Source organism: Phyllobates terribilis, unplaced genomic scaffold (assembly GCF_046119375.1).
Source record: "Phyllobates terribilis strain yellow unplaced genomic scaffold, ASM4611937v1 Scaffold_2__4_contigs__length_985480577, whole genome shotgun sequence".
Classification (NCBI taxonomy): domain Eukaryota; kingdom Metazoa; phylum Chordata; class Amphibia; order Anura; family Dendrobatidae; genus Phyllobates; species Phyllobates terribilis.
Window position 1 is genome coordinate 183,786,080 of NW_027362762.1, and position 26,112 is coordinate 183,812,191.

The window sequence follows — 26,112 nt, forward strand, 5'->3', positions numbered from 1 at the left end:
ATTGCTCCTGAGGGAGATCACAGACCCATTCCCTGTCTGGAGGATGGGACTAAGTTGAGGAGGTTGGTGGAGGAAGTAGTTTAGGGGAGCACTGAAGGAAGGACTGAAGGTAGAGGGGACCACATAGAGTGACAGTTGGTGACATGGGTCACATGACAGAGAGTATAAAAGGAAGGGTAGAAAGATCTAGAGAGTTCCAGTCCAGGGCCCAGTGAGTGAGGACCGTTGAGGAGTAGGGTCCAGTCCTAGGTCCAGGGTTCTGGGAGCAAGAGCACAGTGAGTGAGGACCGTGGAGGAGTTAGAGAGTTAGTCAGTCAGAGGAGTTGGTGACAGGAGTCTGTCACAGGGAGTGAAGAGAGTCGACTGGAGCAGTGAGAGGGGCTCCAGAGAGAGAAAGGATCTTAGGGGCATGGGAAGTGCGGAGTCCACCCGTGCACCCGAATTCACGCTGACCGTGAAGGGATTAGGTCGCAGTAGGTGACCGGCCCCAGACTAGTGAGGGACTTCAAGACTCAGCTAGCAAACCGAAGGCTGGGGTATCTTTATGTGTCGTAGCCAAAATCCACACACATTCGCTGAAAAGGTGGCCATATAGGACCTAGGGGACAGAGAGGACGTCGCCCGACAAGGCCCGGGGCCACTGGCTCGGGACACTGTGCTTGAGGCACAGGGCATGAGGGCGAGAGCCAGCACAGAGAGACGACCTGGGAAGGTACATAAGAAAGGGGTCCCGATCAAGGGCACCCAAGTTATCTGAGAGTTGGCTGGATCACTTCCCCGAAGGACACAGGACTCGGTGGGCTGTTATAACCTGCAGGCAGTTGTAATCTGGAACACTGTAAAAACTGTTAGTAAACATTTGAAGACTGCCCCCCGCTGTGTCCTTGTCTTAATAGCTGCGTCACCTGCCTTGTACTACAACACCAACATCAATATCTTCTATTTAACTGCTCTGGGGCCCAGTTCTACCCGAGGAGAGCTGAACCATCTCTGCTGCGTCACCAACGGCCCCAGTGGATCTGAACAGCAGCGGCAGCCACCTATAGCCGAATACCACGGGTGGCGTCACAAAACTTTATCCCCAAAACTTTATTCCACTCCTTTTCTTTATTTTATTGACCGCCCTGGGCCACAGACCGGTCATTGTCGCCGTGACTACCCCAAATAGAACCGACCGGCCCGGCTACCGAGTACCCCACGGCCCCAGGGGGTGCGTCACCTTTATTGTTGCACATGCTGTTTATTCTGTTTCTTCTTTGAAATTGCAGCATGGAAGTTGAAAAGCGATGTTTTATTGTTGTATTACTTTGGACCACTAATTAAAAAATCCTGAGGATATAACTTTGGTTAATTTCCATTTATTTATGAAGATATTGTACAGTGTATGAAAAAACAAAGAGGTGCCAATAATGGTGAGCATCACTGTAGCAGGCTTCCCACCACCTCATCTTCAGATGGCAGGCTTCTAATTGAATCCTTCTATACAGATGGCAGCTTTGCCCATCCACTCTATGATAGCTCCCACAGCCCCTCACACAGTATTCTTGGCCCTCACACTGTTTGATACCCCCACAATCCCTGCACAGTATGAAGGCCCCTCCTTAAAGTCTGGTAAAACAGAGTGACGTGCTCAAATTCGACTAAAGAAACTTGCTTGACAATTGCATTACAGTATGATTTATTGTATGTGACGTGCCCCCTGGGCCATGTTCAGGGAATACCCGGAGCCGGATCTGTTGGGGATAGTAGTCCTCGTGGCGGTGACCCGGTCCGTGCCCAGGGTGTCAAACTAAGTGGCGATGTTTTTAGTGGCAGATGTGATATTGTTCGACTACGCCACCCGTTGAATGCGGTTACGAAACCGCCGCTGCAGGGCAGACCGCTGAGGCCGGTGGTACAGTTGTGCAGCGTGGGTAGTATAACCCCCAACGGGAGGGGTATGGCCTCAGGGCAGCGGACGTGGATGATGGGGATGGTAGAATTGCACGCAGGCACCAGGAACCACTCAGAGACGGTGCGGTGTAGTTCAGGGTCTTTACTGGTGACAAAGATAGACCCTCCCGGGAGTACTGGCTAGCGGTCGGGGTCTGGTCAGTCCGTGAGCAGACAGGATCTCCCCTGGCCAGGCGGAGTTGTAGGCCTCCCCAACTAACTGTACTCTTCTTGGCTACCTTGCTAGAAGCGGGTAAAAGTAGCCCACGTCCCTGAGTGTACCGTGTGGTGCTCACCCGTATGGCCGGTGACTCGGGGCCTTCTGGTAGCCTCCGCTCCACGACGGCGGTGCTGGTCCCTTGCGTGTGACCGTGCCTTCGGGTTTCTTGGCCAGAGGACCTGAAATCCCCTGCCGGTCGGTTTCTGCTGCTGGGTATGGAACAGTCCCCACAGCCTCGGACTCCGTGTCCGGTGAGATCTCTCCAGTCCGGACGAGCTCTACAGCTTCCAGTCCTGGACTCCTTTTATCACTGCTCCCACAGAGCTCCTGCTGTCACTTTCCCTGCAACTGCTCCACACCAGACCAGACTGTGTCTCTGTCTGTGTTCTTCTTTTAACCCCACCTCAGCCCCAGTTTATATAGGGGAAGTTCTTCCCCTCCCAGGACTGGGCAGGAGGTGTGGCATGCTTAGGATTCCTGACCAGGAGACCTCCCACCTGCTCACAGACGTAATATTGCTATTACTGTGGTAACCAGACCCCTGGGGTTCCACATATGTTTTATTTTTGTTTATTGAGTCTATTTATTTAAAAAGTGCCTAGACTTTTAGTATTTCTTTCATTTATAGTCTCATTTAAATAACTTTATTTAATTTAACATATAATTTGATTCAATTAGGGAACTTGATTTTTTTTAAAAAACTGTACCTGCATATGTTTATATCTATATTATGCTAAGGCATGCTTCTGGATGTCTCAGGACCAGTACTCAGATTTGTAGGTAAACATGTAAATGACATTTAACCAAATTTTGACCTCCAGTACCCATGATGACTGCTGCCTTAGTGACTTGTTGACGCTTGACCCATGTTGTTCTTATGTGATATGCCGTTTTAAGAAACCCTGGCTCTTTTAAGAAAAATAGAATTGCACTGGCCCCTTTCTATTCAACCTTTCTTCTTTGCAATGTGCTCTGCATTTGGAATTCCCTTATCTTTTTTCTTACTGGTATTTCAAGTTTGCTTAAAATGAAAAGAGACAGATCTCAAGACGAAAGGGCTTTGCATGAATTATGGACCTTGATGAGTAATATCAGAGGGAAAGGACGGGCTCTATGAGGATGTGGTAAAGAAGGAAGTTACATCGTGATTAACAAGATTCTATACGTGAGTATTTAAAGAAAATGTGCCATAGAATTATTTTTGCTCTAATTTCTCCTTATCAATAAATAAATACACAGCATACAAGGAAATAACAACATGCTCATAAAGTGTCAATGGCGCTGCCTTACATTATATATATTTATGTATAGTTTTACAGAGTGTGATAATTCTGATTGATGGAACTGAAACTGCTAGAAAAAGATTACAATATATATATAGGTTGCAGTCCCATAAAAAACATATGTGTGAAATGTACTGTATTACAGAAATAAAGGTAAGGGTCTCCTGGGCACAAACTTATTGAGTTATACAGACAAGAAGTAAATTCTCACCATATATCATAACAGTCTTGTTTCCAACCCTGAAATATGCTTAATGTAATAATACAATTTACAACAGGGAGATGACAGGGAGATGACAGGAAAAACAGAATATATTATTGATAATAAAGGTGACAGTCTGCCATAAAATCCCATGACTTAAACACAGTCCACACTATTGTGTATCAAAAGGTATTAGTATGTATATCTATGGGTGCAATAATTATAGGTTTCTTTATTCTGCAAATGTGCAGAAAACCTAATAGAAAACAATCTGCCTTCCCTGTATTTAAAATTAGATGCATTAAATAAAGGGTTTGTCTCACGAAGACAAACCCTTTTGGGATTGAAGTGTGGTGCTTGCCAACTCATCACATAGGTAAAAAAGAAATCTACATCTGCCCTGGATAATTAGAGACTTCTTATATATTTGGAACATTCAGCACATGTTTTTTTGTCATTTAAAAGGTATATTCTTTATTCTATAGAAGTTTAAAACATTGTGGACTATGTTTCTGTTTCTTAGGCATTCCTCACATGTAATAAAGCTGTCAAACAGTCGCAAATCATGCACACGGGAGTGATTCAAACATAACACCGAGCACGCTGTAAATGTTAGAATCTATGTTGTTTTATTATCGGCCATCTTGTTGTGGTTTGCTGGCTTCTAGTCTTTTCCTCTGGTGCTGGGTTTTTTGGTCCCAGCCCCTGGCTCCCATTCCCTGCTGGACATCAGTGTTGTAACGCTCATGCTGTGGCTAAGTAGCCTTGTTTAGTTCTTCTTGCTTTGGACTATTGTTATCCTGGGACTTCTTGTTCCACCAGTTTTGTTTCCTTTAATTTTCGTTTTTGCAACTAACTTTTCTTTTAGGAGGTCTCCTGCTTTTGCTCCCAGTCCTTAGATCTTTTCGGGACACCTTTCCCCTTCCTACAGGTCTTCGTTTCAGTTCAGTGCAGGAGTTTCGGTGGGGCTATTCATGAGGAATAGGGCACCCACCCCAGCGTAGGGTAAAGCTGAGTCTCAGTGCAGGGACAGCTTTTCCCTCCTATTCCTTAGTGCTAAGTTGCAGAACATAACAGTAAATACTCGGTGAGTACTCGAGCATGCTTGTAAATCTTGAGTAAAAAAAACCCACAATGGTCACAGAAATAACTTGAATCTGACAAAAGTAATAATAAATTAAAAATCTATGAAAATGAACAAGTGAAAGTCAGTCATTGCTTTTCAACCCTGCTTCCACAGAATTTAAAAAAAAATTAAACTCATGAAATAGGCCTGGACAGAAATGATGGTACCCCTGAAAATAATGTGACAAAAGGGACATGATTAATTAAGTTGTGTCCAATAATTAGCATCACAGGTGTCTACAATCTTGTAATCAGTCAGTGGGCCTGTATATAGGGCTACAGATACTCACTGTGCTGTTTGGTAACATGGTGTGTACCACACTCAGCATGGACCAGAGGAAGCAAAGGAAAGAGTTGTCTCAGGAGATTAGAAAGAAAATTATAGACAAGCAAGTTAAAGGTAAGGCTATGTGCCCACGATGCAGAAATGCTCAGGATTTTTTCCTGAGGGTTTCTGCATCTCCCTGGCAGAAAAAAACGCATGCGGATTGTACATGCGTTTTTTCTGCCAGGGACATGCGGAAGTGAAGCTTTCTTCACTTGCATTTCCGCATGCGGGTTGACAAGCGCTTTCCAAGCGATTTTAGCATCACTTGGAAAGTGCTTGTCAACTTCGTCACACTATATAAATCCATGCAAACAGCATATATTTATATAGTGTGACAAGAGAATGTCAAAAAATAAAAAAATATATACTTACCCTCCGATGGCCTGCGCTGTCTTGCTTCACCGTCCCAGCTGCCGGCAGCGGTGGATTGAAGGACCTGCCGACGTCAGCGTCGCGTGACCCGTCACATGACTCTGACGTCAGCGCAGGTCCTTCATTCCATCGCGAAGTGCCGGAGGAGCACACCACGGGCCGCTACAAGGTAAGTATATATTTATCAATGGCGGCGAAAACGCAGCATTTCCGCAAATAATTGGTAGAGCTGCGTTTTTTTCCACAATGATAATCCGCAGCGGAAATTTCCGCAGCATGTGCACAGCACATGCGGATTATCATTGGGGGACATGGCAGGCCTTCTACCATGCGTTTTTTAAGCATTTTTTCAGCATTTTTGCCGCTGCGGAAACGCTTAAAAAACGCATCGTGGGCACACAGCCTAAACATTATAAGACCATCTCCAAGCAGCTTGATGTTCCTGTGACTACAGTTGCACATATTATTCAGAAATTTAAGATCCATGGGACTGTAGCCAACCTCCTTGGATGTGGCCGCAGGAGGTAAATTGATTTGTCGTCAAACAGACTGATAATACGAATGGTAACAAAAAAGCCCAGGATAACAACTAAAGAGATTAAAGGTGGACTTCAAGCTCAAGGAATATCAGCGTCAGATCGCACCATCCGTTGCTGTTTGATCCAAAGTGGACTTCATGGGAGATGACCAAGGAGAACACCATTGTTGAAAAAAATCATAAAAAAGCCAGACTGGAATTTGCCAAACTACATGTTGACAAGCCACACAGCTTCTGGGAAAATGTCCTATGGACAGATGAGACAAAAATGGAAGTTTTTGGCAAGGCACATCAGCTTTATGTTCACAGATGGAAAAATAATGCATATCAAAAAAAGAACACTGTCCCTACTGTGAAACATGGAGGAGGCTCTGTTATGTTCTTGGGTGTTATGTGTAGAATTCAGTGTATATGGAGTCTAAGCATGAGTGCAAAGGATGTATGAGAAACACAGATCTTGATAAAGTAATATTCTTGTATTACGTTATACAAGCAGATGCACAGTAAAATACAAGTCTCTGAGCAAAGAGAACACCTCCTGGTGTAACTGGGTTAACCCCGGACTCCCTGGGGTTACGAAAGGCACCACGAAAAAGACAGTCTTTAAGCAATAAGCAAAGTCTTTCTTACGAGTGCTGAGGAGTTCTTTGAGCTGACCAATAGTCCAGTGATCCAGCAGGTAAGAGGACTCAGATCCATAAACGGAAACCTCAGACAGGCAGGTTAACAAGGAGGATTCCTCAGAGAGTAAAGCTGACTTGAAGCGCTTAGTCCAGAGGCTTCAGGAAGCAGTGTTACAGACTGGCTGCAGACAGGATTCAGAAGCACTGAACTAACAGCTGAGACTGCTTAAATGCAAATGGCAGGAAAACAGGGTGGAGATGTAGAGGCTGAAGACTCCATTACAACTGAGGGCAAAATGAATGCACAAAACAGAAAGCAAGATGGCTGCAGGAAAAAAAAAACAAGATCCAAGCACAACATGACATAAAAACCATGATAGAAAGTCTCAGAACTTCACATTACTCCCCCCTTGAGGACGGCCTCCGGACGGCTCCGAACCAGGTTTGTTTGGGTACCTCTGATGGAACTGGCGGAGTAAACGGGGGGCATTGATGTTGTCAACCGTTTCCCAAGAGTTATCTTCCACTGAGTAGCCCTGCCATTTGATCAAGTATTGGAGACCATTTCTGTGCAGCCTAGAGTCCAGAATCTTTTCCACCACAAATTCTTCTTGTCCATCGATCAACACTGGATCAGGAGGGGAAGAAGACCGTCCAAAAAACATATTAGGAATGGCTGCCTTAAGTAAAGACACGTGAAACACTGGGTAAATTCTCATAGATTTAGGAAGTTGAAGACGGTAAGCCACTGCACTTATATTCTTGTTAATCTTATAAGGACCCACGTACTTTTGTCCAAGTTTAGATGATGGAATTCTTAAATTCAAATTCTTGGTTGACAACCAGACCAAATCTCTTACCTTGAAGGCTGGTGCTGGCTTTCGAAATTTATCGGCTGCTTTTTTATACCTTTCCCGAGCTGATTCCAGATTCTCCTTTAACACCTCCAGATTCAGTTGCAGGGAAGAAATTCTGTCGGCCACAGCTGGTAGAGGCGTATCTATGGGAAACCGAGGAAGAATGTTAGGATGATAGCCTAAATTGGCAAAAAACGGAGACTGCTTTGTGGATGCGCTCTGTGAGTTATTATATGAAAACTCAGCAAATGGGAGAAGATCCACCCAATCATCCTGCAGATGGCAAATAAAGCAGCGGAGATATTGCTCCAAGGTCTGATTGGTGCGTTCGGTCTGTCCATTCGTCTGGCGGTGAAATGCAGAAGAAAGATTAACTTTAATGTCTAAAGCAGCGCAGAAACTCTGCCAAAATTTTGAAGTGAATTGCACCCCCCGATCAGAAATGACCTCATCTGGTACTCCATGTAAGCGAAACACATTTTGAACGATTAAGTCTGATGTCTGTTTGGCAGAAGGTAAACCGGTACAGGCAATAAAGTGAGCTGCCTTTGTCAAACGATCCACCACCACCATAATGGCATTTTTCCCCTGAGAGGTTGGCAACTCCACAATGAAATCCATAGAAATTGAGCCCTAAGGCCGGGATGGGATGGGCAAGGGCTGCAATAGACCTGTATGTGAGGAACGTGGTGTCTTGAATCTGGTGCAGACTTCACACGAAGCAACATAATTTAGGACATCCTTCCTGTAGGTGGGGCACCAAAAGAAATGGGATAAAAACTCCTGAGTCTTTAGACTTCCTGTATGACCCACCATCTTAGAATCATGAACTAGGTGCAGTACTCTGAATCTGACAGCTTCAGGTATGCAGGGTATCAGGGTATTGCCCCTGCATCCACATACCATTCTTATATGTCAGACTTACCTCGTTAGAAGGTTGTTCTAACAAGGAATCCAGTTGATAAGCTTTCTTAATGTCGTTTAGTAAATCTTGATTATGGATCACCCCCAGGACCTTGGAATCAGGAAGAATGGTCTTAGGTGTCATGATTGGAGTGGTCTCAATTGAGTGGATCCTAGATAATGCATCGGCCTTTCCATTGCGGGAACCAGACCTATAGGAAATTGCAAAATTAAATTGATTTAGAAAAAGACTCCAGCGGGCCTGACGAGGGGTCAGGCACTTGGCCGATCTAATGAATTCCAGATTGCGGTGGTCCGTCAGTACAACTATCTGCTGTGATACTCACTGAAGATGATGTCTCCATTCTTTGAAGGCGGCGATAATGGCCAGCAGTTCTCTGTTCTCTACGTCATAGTTCCTTTCTACTGATGACAATCGTTGAGAAAAGAAAGCACAGGGATGTAAGATACTGTTCTCACCTGTCCTCTGGGAGAGTATAGCTCCAATGGCACAGTCTGAAGAATCCACCTCTATTATGAAAGCGAGTTCAGGATCTGGATGCACTAAGATGGGTGCCGTCGTGAATCTGGTCTTAAGATGGGAGAACACTTCTTGGGCTTGAGAGGTCCAGGCAAAGGTAGACTTCTTACGAGTCAGCTGTGTGATGGGTGACACTATTTCAGAAAAGTTCCTGATAAAACGCCTGTAAAAATTTGCAAACCCGATGAAGCACTGAACCTCTTTCACATTCCTGGGCACTGGCCAGTCCTGAATAGCCTGAGTCTTCCTCACATCCATGGTTATTCCCTGTGAATAAATTACGTACCCCAAAAATTGAATCTCAGTTACATGAAACTCGCATTTCTCAGACTTGATATAGAGGTGGTGCCTTCTTAGACATCCCAGGACCGTCCTCACATGTTCATGATGTTCATTTACGGAATTAGAGAAAATTAAAATATCATCCAAATAAATCACCACAAATGTATCCAAAAGATCCCTGAAGATGTCATTGGCTAAATGCTGAAAAGTTGCTGGCGCATTGCATAAGCCGAACGGCATGACTTGATATTCAAAATGTCCGTAACGTGACCTGAAAGCTGTCTTCCGCTCATCACCTGGCCTAATGCGGACCAGATTGTAGGCCCCAAGAAGATCTAATTTAGTAAAAATCTTAGCCTGTCGTACCCTCTCCAACAATTCAGGGATTAAGGGTAGTGGGTAGCGGTTCCTGATGGTGACCTTATTAAGCTCTCGATAATCTATGCAAGGTCTAAGAGATCCGTCCTATTTTTTTACAAAAAAGATGGGTGCACCTGCAGGGGAAGAAGAGGGACGTATAAAGCCCTTAGCTAGATTTTCATCGATATAGTCTTTCAAAGCCTTTAGTTCTGGACCTGCCAAAGGGTAAATATTGCCAAAGGGTATTGCTGCACCTGGCAATAGTTCAATTGGGCAATCATAGGGACGGTGGGGAGGAAGCTGGTCAGCATTCTTCTTATCACAGATGTCAGTATACTCACTATACATGGGAGGCAGCTTGAAGACTGATGGTGTGGAATTTACCGGAGTGAAGCAAACCATAAACTCGGAAATTGTCTTCTTCTCCGGGAAATGCTACTCCTTGGTTTCCCAATTTATTGTAGGGTTCTGAATCAGCAACCAAGGTAATCCTAAAATAATGGGGAAATGTGGAGAAGTGATGAACATAATAGACAGTCTCTCTAGATGACCATTTCCCATGAGAACCTTGAGGGGACCCGTCTCCTGATCCACGGGTCCTGAGCTTAACAGAGAGCCATCCACTGTCTCCATCTGTACAGGGGTCATCCTCTTCACAGAACGTATTCCGTGTCTTTGGGCAAAGGAAATGTCCATAAAATTGCCCCTAGCTCCAGAATCAATCATAGCTGAGGTGGACACCCAAACAGCGTTAATCCAAAGTTTAATAGAAAGAAGACAATGAGAACTGTTCTTGTTGCAGCTCGGACGAGACACAGCAGAGGAAACCGGAAAAATTGCAGCATTGACATGTGAATTGGGCTCAGATGTTACAGAGTTTAAGTCTGAATAGTCAATATCTATAGGTGCAGCCGGGTCGGACAAGAGTTCCCGCGCCGCCATCACAGACCTCTTTTCACAGCATTCACAGTGTATAACTGCAGCAGTAGCCTTACGGGAATGGCTGGGACAGTTTATAATGAAGTGCCTGGACTTACCGCAGTAGGAACATAGATTCTCCTTCAACCAATGCTCCTTGCGTGCGTCACTGACCCGTTTCTGTAGAGAGTCCACTTGCATGGGTCCAGGTTCAGCTTCTCGAGGAGTCCGAGGAAAAAGGTCTCTAGTTGGAGAGGAAGGAAGGTATCTGTTAGCCCGATTAATTGTGGACCATCTCTCCTGTCTATGTTCTGTAAGACGGGCACCAATCTGGATGCAGAAATTGATGAAATCTCCTAAAGCAGTGGGAGGGTCAGCACGAGCGAGTTCATCTTTAATTTCAGAAGACAATCCCTTCCGGAAAATGGATTTCTTGGCGGTGCTATTCCAAGTAGTGTCGAGGGCCCATCTCCTAAAATCCAGCGCATATTCTGCTACTGAGCGTTTACCTTGGCGCAAGGCCAGCATGGCAGCTTCTGCCATAGCACTGCATTTGGGATCAAACATTTGCCCCAGGGCCAACATGAAAGCATTTAGATCGTCCAGACATGAATCATCAGTCTCAATCAAAGGATTTGCCCACACTAGGGCCTTGTCAGTGAGAAGCATGATTATTGTTAGTCCCTTAGATCAGTCAGTAGGGTATTGTGATGCCTGGGTGGCAAAAAACAGTTTGCATTGATTGAGAAATCGCCTGAATTTTTCAGCCAAAGTGAAAAGTGGTAACTTGGGAAGGCCCAAAACCGGGGAAGCAACCGGTGCACAAACTAATGCCTCCAGAGCTTCAGTCCGGGTGCAAAAATCTCAAAAATTTTGACCAAGCACCTGTAGGCTGTGATCGCTACGATCCTGCAGACCAGCAAAGTTCACCTTTAAAGTCTGCAAATCAGTGAGAATTGAATTAGTCACCTCATACAGTTTCTTGATGCGGGAATCAATACTCCCAGACCCAGCTGACTCCATCTTGTGGCTTTTGAATCTTGTTATGTGTAGAATTCAGTGTATATGGAGTCTAAGCATGAGTGCAAAGGAAGTAGGAGAAACACAGATCTTGATAAAGTAATATTCTTGTATTATGTCATACAAGCAGATGCACAGTAAAATACAAGTCTCTGAGCAAAGAGAGCACCTCCTGGTGTAACTGGGTTAACCCCGGACTCCCCGGGGTTACGAAGGGCACAACGAAAAAGACAGTCTTTAAGCAAAGTCTTTCTTACGAGTGCTGAGGAGTTCTTTGAGCTGACCAATAGGCCAGTGATCCAGCAGGGAAGAGGACTCAGATCCATAAACAGAAACCTCAGACAGGCAGGTTAACAAGGAGGATTCCTCAGAGTAAAGCTGACTTGAAGAGCTTAGTCCAGAGGCTTCAGGAAGCAATGTTACAGACTGGCTGCAGACAGGATTCAGAAGCACTGAACTAACAGCTGAGGCTGCTTAAATGCAAATGGCAGGAAAACAGGGTGAAGACGTAGAGGCTGAAGACTCCATTACAACTGAGGGCAAAATGAATGCACAAAACAGAAAGCAAGATGGCTGCAGGGAAAAAAAACAAGATCCAAGCACAACATGACATAAAAACCATGATAGAAAGTCTCAGAACCTCACATTGGGCTGCTTTGCTGCATCTGGCACAGGGTGTCTTGAATCTGTGCAGGGTGCAATGAAATCTCAAGACTATCAAGGGATTCTAGAGACAAACATGCTGCCCAGTGTCAGAAAGCTTGGTCTTAGTCACAGGTCATTGGTCTTGCAACAGGATAATAACCCAAAACACACAGCTAAAAACACCCAAGAATGGCTAGGAGGAAAACATTGGACTATTCTGAAGTGGCCTTCTATGAGCCCTGACCTAAATCCTATTGAGCATCTTTGGAAAGAGCTGAAACATGCCGTCTGGAAAAGGCAACCTTCAAACACGAGACAACTGGAGCAGTTTACTCATGAGAAGTGGGCCAAAATACCTGTCGAGAGGTGCAGAAGTCTTATTGACAGTTACAGGAATCGTTTGATTGCAGTGATTGCCTCAAAAGGTTGTTCAACAAAATATTAAGTTAAGAGTACCATTATTTCGGTCCAGGCCTATTTCACAAGTTTAATTTTTTTAAAAAATTCTGTAGAAGCAGGGTTGAAAAGCAATGTCTGACTTTCATTTGTTCATTTTCATAGATTTTTAATTTATTATTATTTTTGTCAGATTCAAGTTATTTCTGTGACCATTGTGGGTTTTTATTTCATTAAACGAGCGATACCAACAATTTTGACCACGTGTGTATTACAGAGATTGAGGGAGAATTCTTTGTTTGCAAAACTTGAGAAATGTATTTTTTCTGTTCAGGAGGTTTCATTTCTGGGATACAGTCTGTCGGCTGATGGTTTTAAAATGGATCCTGGGAAGGTGAAAGCCATATTAGATTAGGTTCAACCTAGGGACCTGAAAGCGTTGCACCGTTTTCTAGCATTTGCCAACTATTAGGCTGAGTTCACACGATGCGTATTTCATGCGTTTCCGCGGCGTTTTTGCAGTTGCGTAAACGCCGCGGAAACGCATGAAAAATGCATGGTAGAAGGGAAGCAATGTTCCCCAATGGAAATTCGCATGTGCTGTGCCCATGATGCGGATTTTTCTGCAGCGTTAACGCTGCGGTCAAAAATCCGCAGCATGTCAATTAATTTTGCGGAAACGCGGCGATTTCGCCGCCATTGACTTGCATTAGAACGCGCCAATTCCGCAAGACAGCATTTGTACTTGCGTTATTGGCGCGTTCTAATGTGCGGATGGTACCCGGGTGTGGAGGAGAGGAGAGTCTCATCCACACCCAGGTACCATTAAAAAAGCTGTAAAAAAAAGAATAAAATAAAAAATAAATGTATTCTTACCATCTGTCGGCCCACGCAGCGCTCCCGCTTGGTTCCCGGCACTTGCAGTGAGTTGTAGGACCTGCGGTGACGTCAGAGTCATGTGACGGGTCACGTGACGCTGACGTCGGCAGGTCTTTCAATTAAAAGTTGCCGGCGAGGGAGAACGGAGTGAGCAGGACAGCGCGGGCCATCGGAGGTAAGTATATACACTCTCTCGGGTCACACTATATAAATCCATGCTGTTTGCATGGATTTATATAGTGTGACCTAGTTGTCAAGCACTTTCCAGGTGATGCTAAAATCGCCTGGAAAGCGCTTGTCAATCTGCATGCGGAAACGCATGTGAATCTGCATGTGGATCCGCATGTATTCTGCAGGAAAAACGCATGCACAATCTGCATGCGTTTTTTCTGCCAGGGAGATGCAGAAATGATGCAGAAATTTTCTGCTTCATTTCTGCATCGTGTGCACATACCCTTATAGGAAATTCATTAAGGGGTTTTCTCAGATTGTTAAACTTCTTACTGACCTCACACATACAGGGGCGGACCTCAAGGGTTGGTCACCAGATGCTATTGGGGCTTTTGAAAAATTGAAAAAGCATTTTATGTCTGCTCCTGTTATAATCCAACCCAATCTTCAGGAGCCATTCATTGTAGAGGTGGATGGTTCAGAGGTCGGGGTAGGGGCCATTTTATCTCAGGGGCCAAAAATGCTGACTAATTTGCGGCCATCTGCATTTTTCTCAAAGAAATTGTCCTCTGCTGAAAGAAATGATGACGTCGGGAATCGTGAGTTACACGCTGTTAAATTAGCTTTTGAAGAAAGAAGGCATTTTTTGGAGGGGGCAGTTCATCAAATCACTATAGTCCTTGATCATAAAAATGTAGCCTACATTGAATCAGCTAAACGGTTAACTCCTAGACAGGCCAGATGGTCCTTATTTTTCTCTAGATGCAAGTTCTCGATTACGTTTAGGCCGGGGTCTAAGAATGTGAAGGCTGACACATTGTCAAGTAGTCTTGATTCAGTTTCACCTCCAGAACCTCCATTCTTCCTAAGGGTAATGTGGTTTCTGTGTTATCCTTGGGGTTGGAAGCGGAGATCCGTAAAACTCAGTCGTTGGCCCCGTCTGCCACTCCAGTATCCAAGCTATTTGTACCCGTGTACTTAAGATTACGTCTGCTACAAGAGTTTCATGATTCCGTCTTGAGTGATCACCCTGGGGTCACAGCTACTCAAAAAGCCATTTCCGTACTCTTTTGGTGGCCATCTATGAGTAATGATATTAAAGAATTTGTATCTGCCTGTGAAGTCTGCGCATATGCCAAAGTTTGTCATAACCAGCTGGCAAGGGAATTGGTTCCATTGCAAATTCTGGAAAGACCATGGACTCAGCTGTCCATGGATTTCATAACTGATTTGCCTATGTCAGATGGGAAAACTGTTATCTGGGTTGTAGTTGACCACTTCACTAAAAAAGCTTATTTTGTTCCGTTATCCGGGTTACCTAATGCAGAAACACTCTCGAGATTGTTGATTCGTCATGTGGTGAGGTTGCATGGAATTCCTCTTAATATTGTGTGTGATAGGGGAGTGCAATTTATCTTCTAGTTCTGGAGAGCTTTTTGTAAGAAACTGGAAATTGACTTGTCTTTTTCTTCTGCCTATCACCCTGAAACCAATGGTCAGATGGAGAGGACAAATCAATCTATGGAGCAGATTTTGAGGTGTTTTGTTACGGCTCAACAGGAGGACTGGTCCTCATTCCTACCTCTTGCAGAGTTCACCTTTAACCGCTTCCCGACCGCCCACTATAGATAAACGTCCGCGCTGCCTGGGCTCTGTGCAGCGCGGACGTTTAAAAACGGTGGGTGGTCCCGCAGCGCTCAGGACCCCCAGGGTCCTGCAAGCGCTGCGGGTGCGGTGCAGAGCGATAGCTCTGACAGGGAACATCATCGGGACCTGATTGGATCAGGTCCCAGTGATGTTAACCCTTTGCTGTCTTCTATATGCCGCGATCTATAGTGATCGCGGCATATAGAAGACAGCAGGAGGAGAGGGGGTCGTCCACTCACCTCTCCGACGGCCCCCTTATACCTTCCAGGACCTGACGTTGCTATGGCAGCTGGAGGTCACATGACCGCCTCCAGATCTGCCATATATGGTGTCCTGCCTGGCTCAGCCTGCAGCTGAAGCCAGGCAGGAGACTGACTGTGAAACAGTCAGCGAAGATCTCATGTAATGTAATATATGTCTATTACATTACATGAGATCAGTGATCAGAAAAATAAAAATTAATGTCACATACAGGGACTAAGTAAAAATGTAAAAAAAAAAGTAAAAAACATGTTTTGAAACTGTTAAAAAAAAATTACAAAATAAATAAAAATAAATAAATAAAATATTAAACCGATAAATCCGAATATTTAAGCAAAAATAAAAAAAGTACACACATTTGGTATCGTCGTCCGAAACAACCCGAGCTATAAAACTGTCACACTAATTAACTCCTTCTGTGCCCACCATAATAAAAATAAATAAAAAACGGAGCAAAAAACTATGCTTTTTCCTCATATCGCCAAACAAACAGTGGAAAAAAATGCGATCAAAAAACAAAATGGAAATAAAAATGGTACCACTGAAAACATCATCTTGTTCCGCAAAAAACAAGCCACCTTACAGCTCCATCAGCCGAAAAATAAAAAAGTTATAGCGCTCAGAATAAAGCAATGCAAAAAAAATATTTTTTGTATAAAATTGTTTTATTGTGTAAAACATAAAAAAATATACAGTAAGTGTAGTATTGCTGTAAATGTACTGACCCGAAGAATAATGCTGCCTGATCACTTTTACCACACGCAGAACGGCATAAAAAAAACCCTCAAAAAACAATTCCTGAATTGTTAGTTTTTGTTAATTTTACCTCCCAAAAAACGGAATAGAAAGCGATCAAAAAATGTCACGCACCCAAAAATGGTACCAATAAAAATATCAACTCGTCCCGCAAAAAACAAGCTGTCACATGATGCTGTCGGCCGAAATATGGAAAAATTATAGCTCTCAAAATATGGCGATGCAAAAACTAGATTTTGCAAAAAAAGCGTCTTTTAGTGTGTGACAGCTGTCAATCATAAAAACCCGATATAAATCTGGTATCTCTGTAATCGCACCGACTCGAAGAATAAGGTCGTCTAATCACTTATACCGCACGAGGAACGGCGTAAAAAATAAATAAAACCAATTCTTCACCTGCTACTGATTTGTTTATTATGTCTCCCAATGTGCTCACCACACATCTAGATAAGTTCCGTAAGGGGTCTAGTTTACAAAATGGTGGCACTTGTGGGGGGTTTCCACTGTTTAGGCACATCAGGGGCTCCCCAAATGCAACATGGCGTCCGATAATTATTCAAGCAAATTTTACATTCAAAAAGTCAAATGGAGCTCCTTCCCTTCCAAACCCTGCTGTGCGCCCAAACAGTGGTTTGCCTCCACATATGGGGTATCGGCGTGTTCAGGAGAAATTGCACAACAAATTTCATGTTGCAATTTCTCCTGTTACCCTTATGATAATGCAAAATTAGGGGATGAAAAACATTTTTGTGGAAAAAATGTGAAAATTTTATTTTTACAGCTCAATATTGTAAGCTTCTGTGAAGCACCTGGGGGTTCAAGGTGCTCACCACACATCTAGGTAAGTTCCCTAAGGGGTCTAGTTTCCAAAATGGTGTCACTTGTGGGGGGTTTCCACTGTTTAGACACATCAGGGGCTCTCCAACATGGCGTCTGCTAATTATTCAAACAAATTTTACATTCAAAAAGTCTAATGGCGCTCCTTCCCTTCCGAACCCTGCAGTGCGCCCAAACAGTGGTCTTCCCTCATATATGGGGTATCAGCACGCTCAAGAGAAATTGCACAAAAAATTTTGGGGTCCATTTTTTCCTGTTACCCCTGCGAAAATAAAAAAAATTGGGTCTAAAGTAACATTTTTGTGAAAAAAGTTAAATGTTAATTTTTTTTCTTCTACATTCCAAAAATTCCTGTGAAGCACCTGAAGGGTTAATAAAGTTCTTGAATGTGGTTTTGAGCACCTTGAGGGGTGCAGTTTTTAGAATGGTGTCACTTTTGGGTATTTTCTGTCATAAAAACCCCTCAAAGTGACTTAAAATATGATGTGGTCCCTAAAAAAATGTTTTTGTAAATTTTGTTGTAAAAATGAGAAATCGCTGGTCAACTTTTAACCCTTATAGCTCCCTAACAAAAAAAAATTTTGGTTCCAAAATTGTGCTGATGTAAAGTAGACATGTGGGAAATGTTATTTGTTAACTATTTTGTGTGAAATATCTCTCTGATTTAAGGGCATGAAAATTCAAAGTTTGAAAATTGCTAAATTTTCAAAATTTTCGCCAAATTTCTGATTTTTTCACAAATAAACGCAAGTGATATCGAAGAAATTTTACCACTATCATGAAGTACAATATGTCACGAAAAAACATTCTCAAAATCAGCGGGATCCGTTGAAGCGTTCCAGAGTAATTACTTCATAAAATGACAGTGGTCAGAATTGAAAAATTTGGCCCGGTCACGAAGGCAAAAACAGGCTCTGGCGCGAAGTGGTTAATAGTCGGGTCAATCAATCCACAGGGACATTGCCATTTTTCTGTAATTACGTTTTTTTTCCCCATTTTGGTGAGTTTTCCTGGATAAGTTCTGAGTGTCCTGGGGTGTAGGTCGCTATACAGAAGCTTGGGGATGTTTGGAATGAGGTTGAAAGGAATACTGGGGTTGCTCAAGTTCGCCAAAAACGGGAAACTGATAGAACATGTTCGGAGGTTCCTGTTTTTAAGGTGGGTGATAGCGTCTAGCTATCATCCAAAAACATTAAATGAAGGGACCATCGGCAAAGTTAGGTCCAAAATTTATCGGTCCCTATGAGATCCTGGAAGTGGTCAATCCGGTGGCATTTAGGTTGAAGCTTCCTCCATCTCTTCGCATCCCTAATGTCTTCCATAAATCCCTGTTAAAGGAATTTGTTCCCTCAGTGGTGTCACCCTCGTCCCCACCTCCTCCAGTTGTTGTCGATGACAGTCTAGAGTATGAGGTACAAAGGGTTGTGGATTCCAGGAAGGTCCAAAATTCCCTTCAGAACCTCATACATTGGAAGGGATACGGACCACAGGAAAGATCCTGGATTCGAGCCGATCCGAGTTGGCCGATTGACTGGTCAGGGCCTTTCATGCTATGTTTCCTGGGAAGCCTGGGGGTTCAGTACCCCCCCTAGAAGAGGGGGTGCTGTCACTGTTTCCTTACTGACTGTGGCCTAGGGACGCTGTGAGTGACAGCTCAGCTGCCCTATGGAATCTGGAAGGTGCTGGGCTGTCAGCATTTTGATTGATAGCCCTGCTGTCCTATCTGGTTAAGTCTGTGGGTGTTTCCCATCCTTTAATCATTTGGAAGCTAACTAGCTAGTTTATAGGAGTCTGTGTTAGTTGTAACTCTGCTTAGCTGGATGTGGTTGCTTAGCTCTATGTCTCTGTCCTCTGACCGTGTTGTTCAACCTAGGATTTGTCGTGACTACTCTTGTGGATTTCCCCTTCTGCTTTTGGTGTACCCTCCTGGCATCTGACCCCGGTTTTGTCCCCTGACTATCCATTTATTGTATTCCCTGGTTTGGACGTACCCTCGGATTGTTTGACCCTGGATTGTTTCCTGACCACGCCTTTGACTCTCCCCTCTGTACTTCGAGTCCTCCTGGTATCTGACCTTTGACCTCCTGACTACTTTGCCTCATGGCTTGCCCATGAGTAGTGACTCAGTGTCACAGTTGTATCATGATGATGATGTAAGGGGGGGTGATAGAGAAGACAAGATGTGAAGTCGCCGTGGCAACAGAAGGGTTATATATATATATATATATATATATATATACAGTACAGACCAAAAGTTTGGACACACCTTCTCATTTAAAAAAAATTTCTGTATTTTCATGACTATGAAAATTGTACATTCACACTGAAGGCATCAAAACTATGAATTAACACATGTGGAATTATATACTTAACAAAAAAGTGTGAAACAACTGAAAATATGTCTTATATTCTAGGTTCTTCAAAGTAGCCACCTTTTGCTTTTACGACTGCTTTGCACACTCTTGGCATTCTCTTGATGAGCTTCAAGAGGTAGTCACCTGAAATGGTCTTCCAACAATCTTGAAGGAGTTCCCAGAGATGCTTAGCACTTTTTGGCCCTTTTGCCTTCACTCTGGGGTCCAGCTCACCCCAAACCATCTCGATTGGGTACAGGTCTGGTAACTGTGGAGGCCAGGTCATCTGGCGTAGCACACCATCACTCTCCTTCTTGGTCAAACAGCCCTTACACAGCCTGGAGGTGTGTTTTGGGTCATTGTCCTGTTGATGATGGTCCAACTAAACACAAACCGGATGGAATAGCATGCCGCTGCAAGATGCTGTGGTAGCCATGCTGGTTCAGTATGCCTTCAATTTTGAATAAATCCCCAACAGTGTCACCAGCAAAGCACCCCCACACCATCACACCTCCTCCTCCATGCTTCACGGTGGGAACCAGGCATGTAGAGTCCATCCGTTCACCTTTTCTGCGGCGCACAAAGACACGGTGGTTGGAACCAAAGATTTCAAATTTGGACTCATCAGACCAAAGCACAGATTTCCACTGGTCTAATGTCCATTCCTTGTGTTCTTTAGCCCAAACTAGTCTCTTCTGCTTGTTGCCTGTCCTTAACAGTGGTTTCCTAGCAGCTATTTTACCATGAAGGCCTGCTGCACAAAGTCTCCTCTTAACAGTTGTTGAAGAGATGTGTCTGCTGCTATAACTCTGTGTGGCATTGACCTGGTCTCTAATCTGAGCTGCTGTTAACCTGCGATTTCTGAGGCTGGTGACTCGGATAAACTTATCCTCAGAAGCAGAGGTGACCCTTGGTCTTCCTTTCCTGGCGCGGTCCTTATGTGAGCCTGTTTCTTTGTAGCGCTTGATGGTTTTTGCAAGTGCACTTAGGGACACTTTCAAAGTTTTCCCAATTTTTCACACTGACTGACCTTAATTTCTTAAAGTAATGATGGCCACTCATTTTACTTTACTTAGCTGCTTTTTTCTTACCATAATACAAATTCTAACAGTCTGTTCTGTAGGACTATCAGCTGTGTATCCACCAGACTTCTGCACAACACAACTGATTGTCCCAGACCCATTTATAAGGCAAGAAATCCCACTTATTAAACCTGACAGGGCACACCTATGAAGTGAAAATCATTTCTGGTGACTACCTCTTGAAGCTCATCAAGAGAATGCCAAGAGTGTGCAAAGCAGTCATCAAAGCAAAAGGTGGCTACTTTGAAGAACCTAGAATATAAGACATATTTTCAGTTGTTTCGCACTTTTTTGTTAAGTATATAATTCCACATGTGTTAATTCATAGTTTTGATGCCTTCTTTAAATGAGAAGGTGTGTCCAAACTTTTGGTCTGTACTGTATATATATATATATATATATATATATATATATATATATGGTGTGATACTATGTTATGTTTTATTAATTAGTGTGATAAAAAAGAATGTTATATTTTATCCCTATGGCTGTTGTTGTATTTTGGTTCTCCTCTAAGCTTTGGCTCAAGGCTGTCCCTTGGAATGCTGGAGGTCTGTCCACTAGAGGAACCATAGAGCAGATAGGGTACAGTTTCATTACTCAGGGAATAGATAGCTAAACAGTTGGGATTTGCCCATAGTTTGGGAGGGGATAGTGTAGTTTTTATTTATAGAAAAAGGTTTTCCAGATTGGCTGGAGGGAGTGAAGAGTCAGTGACTCGGTCAGTTCAAGTTCAAGTTCAAGTTGGAGTCTAGTCAGTGAAGGAGAGTGGAGAGAAGGAAGGCTAGACAAGACAGGGAAATAGGTTCTAGAAAGAACCCTATTTTATTTAAATGCACTTGCTTTTTATTTATTTACAGCAGGGTTTATTTTCATTTTGCTTCTTGTAGGTTTTTCTGATTCATGGCCATTGTGAAACATGCACTTATGTGCTGCATGTATACCATCTTAAACCAAGCTCAAATTTTGTGTTTTTTTCTTTGTATATTTTGCATTCTGTGCAAACCTGGGTGTGGCCTCCCTTCCTAGAGCTGGATACCACATTTAAAAGCTTCCCTTGGCTGGTGTTCCCACTTTCGGACCGGAGCCTCAGTCTGCCCTTATTCACACAGAGGTCAACTTTGACACATGGTAAGGTTTTTAATATTAGACAGAGTAGGTTCTATCCCGAATGGGTTCACCTTGTTGCTGGTGGGATAGCTTTCATACTATTTTTGATCAAAAACAGTGTTACTAAGAACCCTATTTTATTTAAATGCACTTGCTTTTTATTTATTTACAGCAGGGTTTATTTTCATTTTGCTTCTTGTAGGTGTTTGTAGATGCAGCAGAGAGAAAAGTGTTCTGGCAGTGCAAGTTTCCTAATAGAATGAGAACACATCTAAAGTTCCATCTGGACGCCGGGACAGTCTTGGGCCTATGGTCCGGAAGCGGTACTGAGAAGCAGACCTCTGTCTACCTGATGAGCAAGATGTCGGCCGGGTTGCAGGGAGAGAAGATGATGATGGGTCTCAGGACAGGATGGGGACAAGAAGTGTTAGGACACAGAACCAATGAACCATCACTAAAAAGAGACTCTGTCTTAATCTGTATGCTGCAGCAGACGCGCCCCCTGGGCTGTGGGGTACCGGCCCGGGTCGCTGGGTCGGTAGATGCGGGGGAATGTCACAGTGGCGGTGACCTGGTCCGTGACCCAGGGCGGTCAATAAAAGGGGTTATGGATAGGGGATTTATAGTGTTTTTATAGAGTTCGTGACGCCACGTGTGGAATGCGGCTAAAGGGAGCCGCCGCTGCGGAGCAGTCCTCTGGAGCTGATGTTACTGCAGCTGGGATGGTGTGGCTCTCCACAGGAAGAGCTAGCTCCAGGGCAGTGTAGATATTGCAGGTTGTGCTGGGCGTTGTAGTGCAGGGGTTGATGGCGCAGCAAGAAACACAGAGACAAGGAAGTGCAGTCCCAGGGTCTTTACTGGTGCTGATTAAACAAGCTGGGACTAGAGTACTGGCTAGAAGTAGATGTCCGGGCAGCCTGGAAGCAAGTAAAGAATCCTCCTTGCCAGGTGAAGTTGGAGGCCTTCCCTTTCCACTAAACTCTTTGGCCCTGCTGCTTGTAGTGGTGCGGTGACCATCGTCCCTGAGTGCGGCGTTTCTGTGCTCACCCGTATGGCAGGTAGCTCGGGCCTTGCTGGCGCATCGCTCCCTCGTGGCGGTGCTGGACCCTGCGGTGCTGCTGAGCCTCCGGGCGTCTGATGGGGCCAGGAGACCTGCAGTCCCCTGCCCTCCGGTTTCTGCGGCTGGGCCTTCAGTGCCCCACAGCCTCGGACTCCGGTGTCCGGTTCTTCTGTGCTGGTTCTTCTAGGGTGAGCTGCCGCGCAGCTCCAGTCTCCAGCTCCTCTCTCCTCAACGTCCTCGCTTCAACTCCTCGCACTAAGACTCACTAACACTGCCCCCAGATCTCAGTTGCCAAGGGGAGTGGCTCCCCTTGCTGGTCTGGAGCCAGGAAAGTGTTGCATGTTTAGTATACCTGACTAGGGGATCCCTGCTTGCTTCCAGGCATGGCATTACCTCTTTTGAGGAAGGCAATGCCACTGTGGCAACCGGACCCCTGAGGTGCCACACAGCCATGTGTAAATAAATTGCATATTAAAGCCGAACCTGTTAACCTGGACCCAAGGTCTCCTGTCTTGTTTGTAGCTGGAACCGGTCCCAAGGACGGGGAGGTAGCAAGGACTCTCGAAAGTGAGTAAAGAACAAACTCCACGACACAGCACACTCCACTCTCATTCCTGTTTAGAAGAGAAGTTTCAGGACAATGAGAACTCAGTTCTGTTCAACAGCATGTTGGCCATGACCCCTACCTTCAATGACTCCGTAGTATTTGTCTGTATTACCAGGCTTTCCTTCATTGTGATGACAATACTGCTTGTCTTGTGATAATGTCACAATAGTTTTTGTATTTATTAATCTTTAATTTGAAGGTTAATAGCACTCTGACATCATGCAACGCTGGCACTGAGAGCATTGCTATCAGGACAGAGGAAATTAACTTTATCCCCCCTTGACAGCATTTGGTTTCCAGTCACAGGGGTGGTGCTGACATGGTTTCAGTCACTGTTTTGTGTATAGAGAGCAGAGGCTGTAACTGCAGCCCCCGGCACTGACTGACAGCAGCTCTGCATTAGGGCCATTTAATGTCCTTAATTAATGTTAATTTAATGCCCCTTATTATTCTTTGGGTATCTCCTGACACCAGAGCATAATAAACATAAAATGTGAATGTAAGAATTTTTTTATTATTTACCTTACTGCTCACTTCTCCGGCCCCTTTTTTTAAAAAAAAATTTGATGTCTCTCTACGGTTGACAAAAATGGCAGCCAGCAGCTACCATTTTGCTGAATCCACACAGAAGCGAATTACAAAAAGTCCCCTTTTTAACAAATACGAAGTAGAATTCAATTCCACTCCAATATATTTGTTCATCTCTATGGATAATATGACAATAGCGGTTTTAGTTGAAATCCCAATAGTTTTTTCTTTTTTTTGAAAGGATAATCTTCTGGTTACAAGCGCTGATCAATCTGAGATAGACATTGGTATGATGTTGATTTTGGTGATCGAAAAGTGGTGAAAAGTCGAAAAATTATTCTTTATTTCACCAGAACTCTTTTTAACATTTTTTTTAATACTTTTTTTAGCTATATTGCTATAGAAGTTTTATGGCGGAGGGAGGATGAGGCAGGAGCAGAGTGAGCGTAACATTCACAGGGGGTGCTGCTTTCTAGTTAGTGTTTTATCTCACCTAAATGCTTGATTCACAAATACTATTATGACATCCAAATAACCACATATTATAAAATTCTGCATCAGAAAGAATAATATAAATTATCGCAGAACAAATAAAACTACATAATAGCCTACGACTATTTTCTATTGTTCTTTATTTTCTCATTTTCTTTTTCTTTATCACATAGATTATATATATGCTCACATCTGTCATGTATTGGTACTCGCTCCAGATAAATATCTAAAAAATTAAAGGGAGGAATGCCATGTAATAAAAGAGATCAAATATAGTATATTCAAAGGTTTCCACTTTGGTAACAGCACATTATTGCGTTGACGTTATCATCATAACTTATATTTGATACTGTTTTTATATTTCTTACAAGGCCATGAATGATAGGGATATTTATATGATTAGCTGGAAGTTTGGCACGTCTTTGCAAATGTACTGTACCTGAGGGTGAATATTTCCTATACTGAGGGCAATGTCAGTAGGCAGAAAACTTGGTGTGAAACATTATGTCCTTAATTAGCAATCTCTTCTTTCTGACACCATTGACTGTAATTAATGCTCTGGCAATCACAGATGCTGCCCTGCTATTATTTGTATTCTGGAAACTCCTGGCTTTCATTCTTAAAGAAGCTGAGCAACTCCTGAAAATACAAAGAATTATCTAAGAAGAAGGCATGAATAACACAATAAATCAAGGACATACAGTACAGACCAAAAGTTTGGACACACCTTCTCATTTAAAGATTTTTCTGTATTTTCATGACTATGAAAATTGTACATTCATACTGAAAGCATCAAAACTATGAATTAACACATGTGGAATTATATACTTAACAAAAAAGTGTGAAACAACTGAAAATATGTCTTATATTCTAGGTTCTTCAAAGTAACTACCTTTTGCTTTGATGACGGCTTTGCACACTCTTGGCATTCTCTTGATGAGCTTCAAGAGCTAGTCACCGGAAATGGTTTTCACTTCACAGGTGTGCCCTGTCAGGTTTAATAAGTGGGATTTCTTGCCTTATAAATGTCGTTGGGACCATCAGTTGTGTTGTGCAGAAGTCTGGTGGATACACAGCTGATAGTCCTACTGAATAGACTGTTAGAATTTGTATTATGGCAAGAAAAAAGCAGATAAGTAAAGAAAAACGAGTGGCTATCATTACTTTAAGAAATGAAGGTCAGTCAGTGCGAAAAATTGGGCAAACTTTGAAAGTGTCCCCAAGTGCAGTTGCAAAAACTATCAAGTGCTACAAAGATACTGGCTCACATGAGGATCACCCCAGGAAAGGAAGACCAAGAGTCACCTCAGCTTCTGAGGATAAGTTTATCCGAGTCACCAGCCTCAGAAATCGCAGGTTAACAGCAGCTCAGATTAGAGACCAGGTCAATGCCACACAGAGTTCTAGCAGCAGACACATCTCTACAACTGTTAAGAGGAGACTTTGTGCAGCAGGCCTTCATGATAAAATAGCTGCTAGGAAACCACTGCTAAGGACTAGTGTTGAGCCACCCCCGTAGTGTTCGACTTCGGTTCGGTTCGTCGAACACCCGTATGTTCGACGAACTGTTCTTCAAACTGTTCGTCGAACACCTTCGAACACCGTTAAAACCAATGGCAGGCAAGCAAAAACACATAGCAACACATAGAAAACACATAGAAAACACTTCAAAGGTGTCCAAAAGCTGACAAACTGCTCAGAAGACACAACTAACACATGGAAAAGTGACAAGTATATATAGTCATGCGAAAAGAAAAGAGGTGGAGGAGTAAAAGGAGGGGGA

The 26,112-nt window shown here is 43.6% G+C and overlaps 1 protein-coding gene across 1 annotated transcript in view; it reads left to right on the top strand.

Moving 5' to 3' along the window:
* Positions 1-18,159: 18,159 nt before the first annotated feature.
* The window catches only part of LOC141245057 (nucleolar transcription factor 1-A-like), a 101,837-nt gene continuing 93,884 nt past the window's right edge, over positions 18,160-26,112 (top strand). The window contains exons 1-2 of the mRNA XM_073669043.1: positions 18,160-18,312; positions 18,434-18,508. Coding sequence (XP_073525144.1) covers positions 18,160-18,312; positions 18,434-18,508 — 228 coding nt within the window. The remainder of the gene's footprint in view (positions 18,313-18,433; positions 18,509-26,112) is intronic.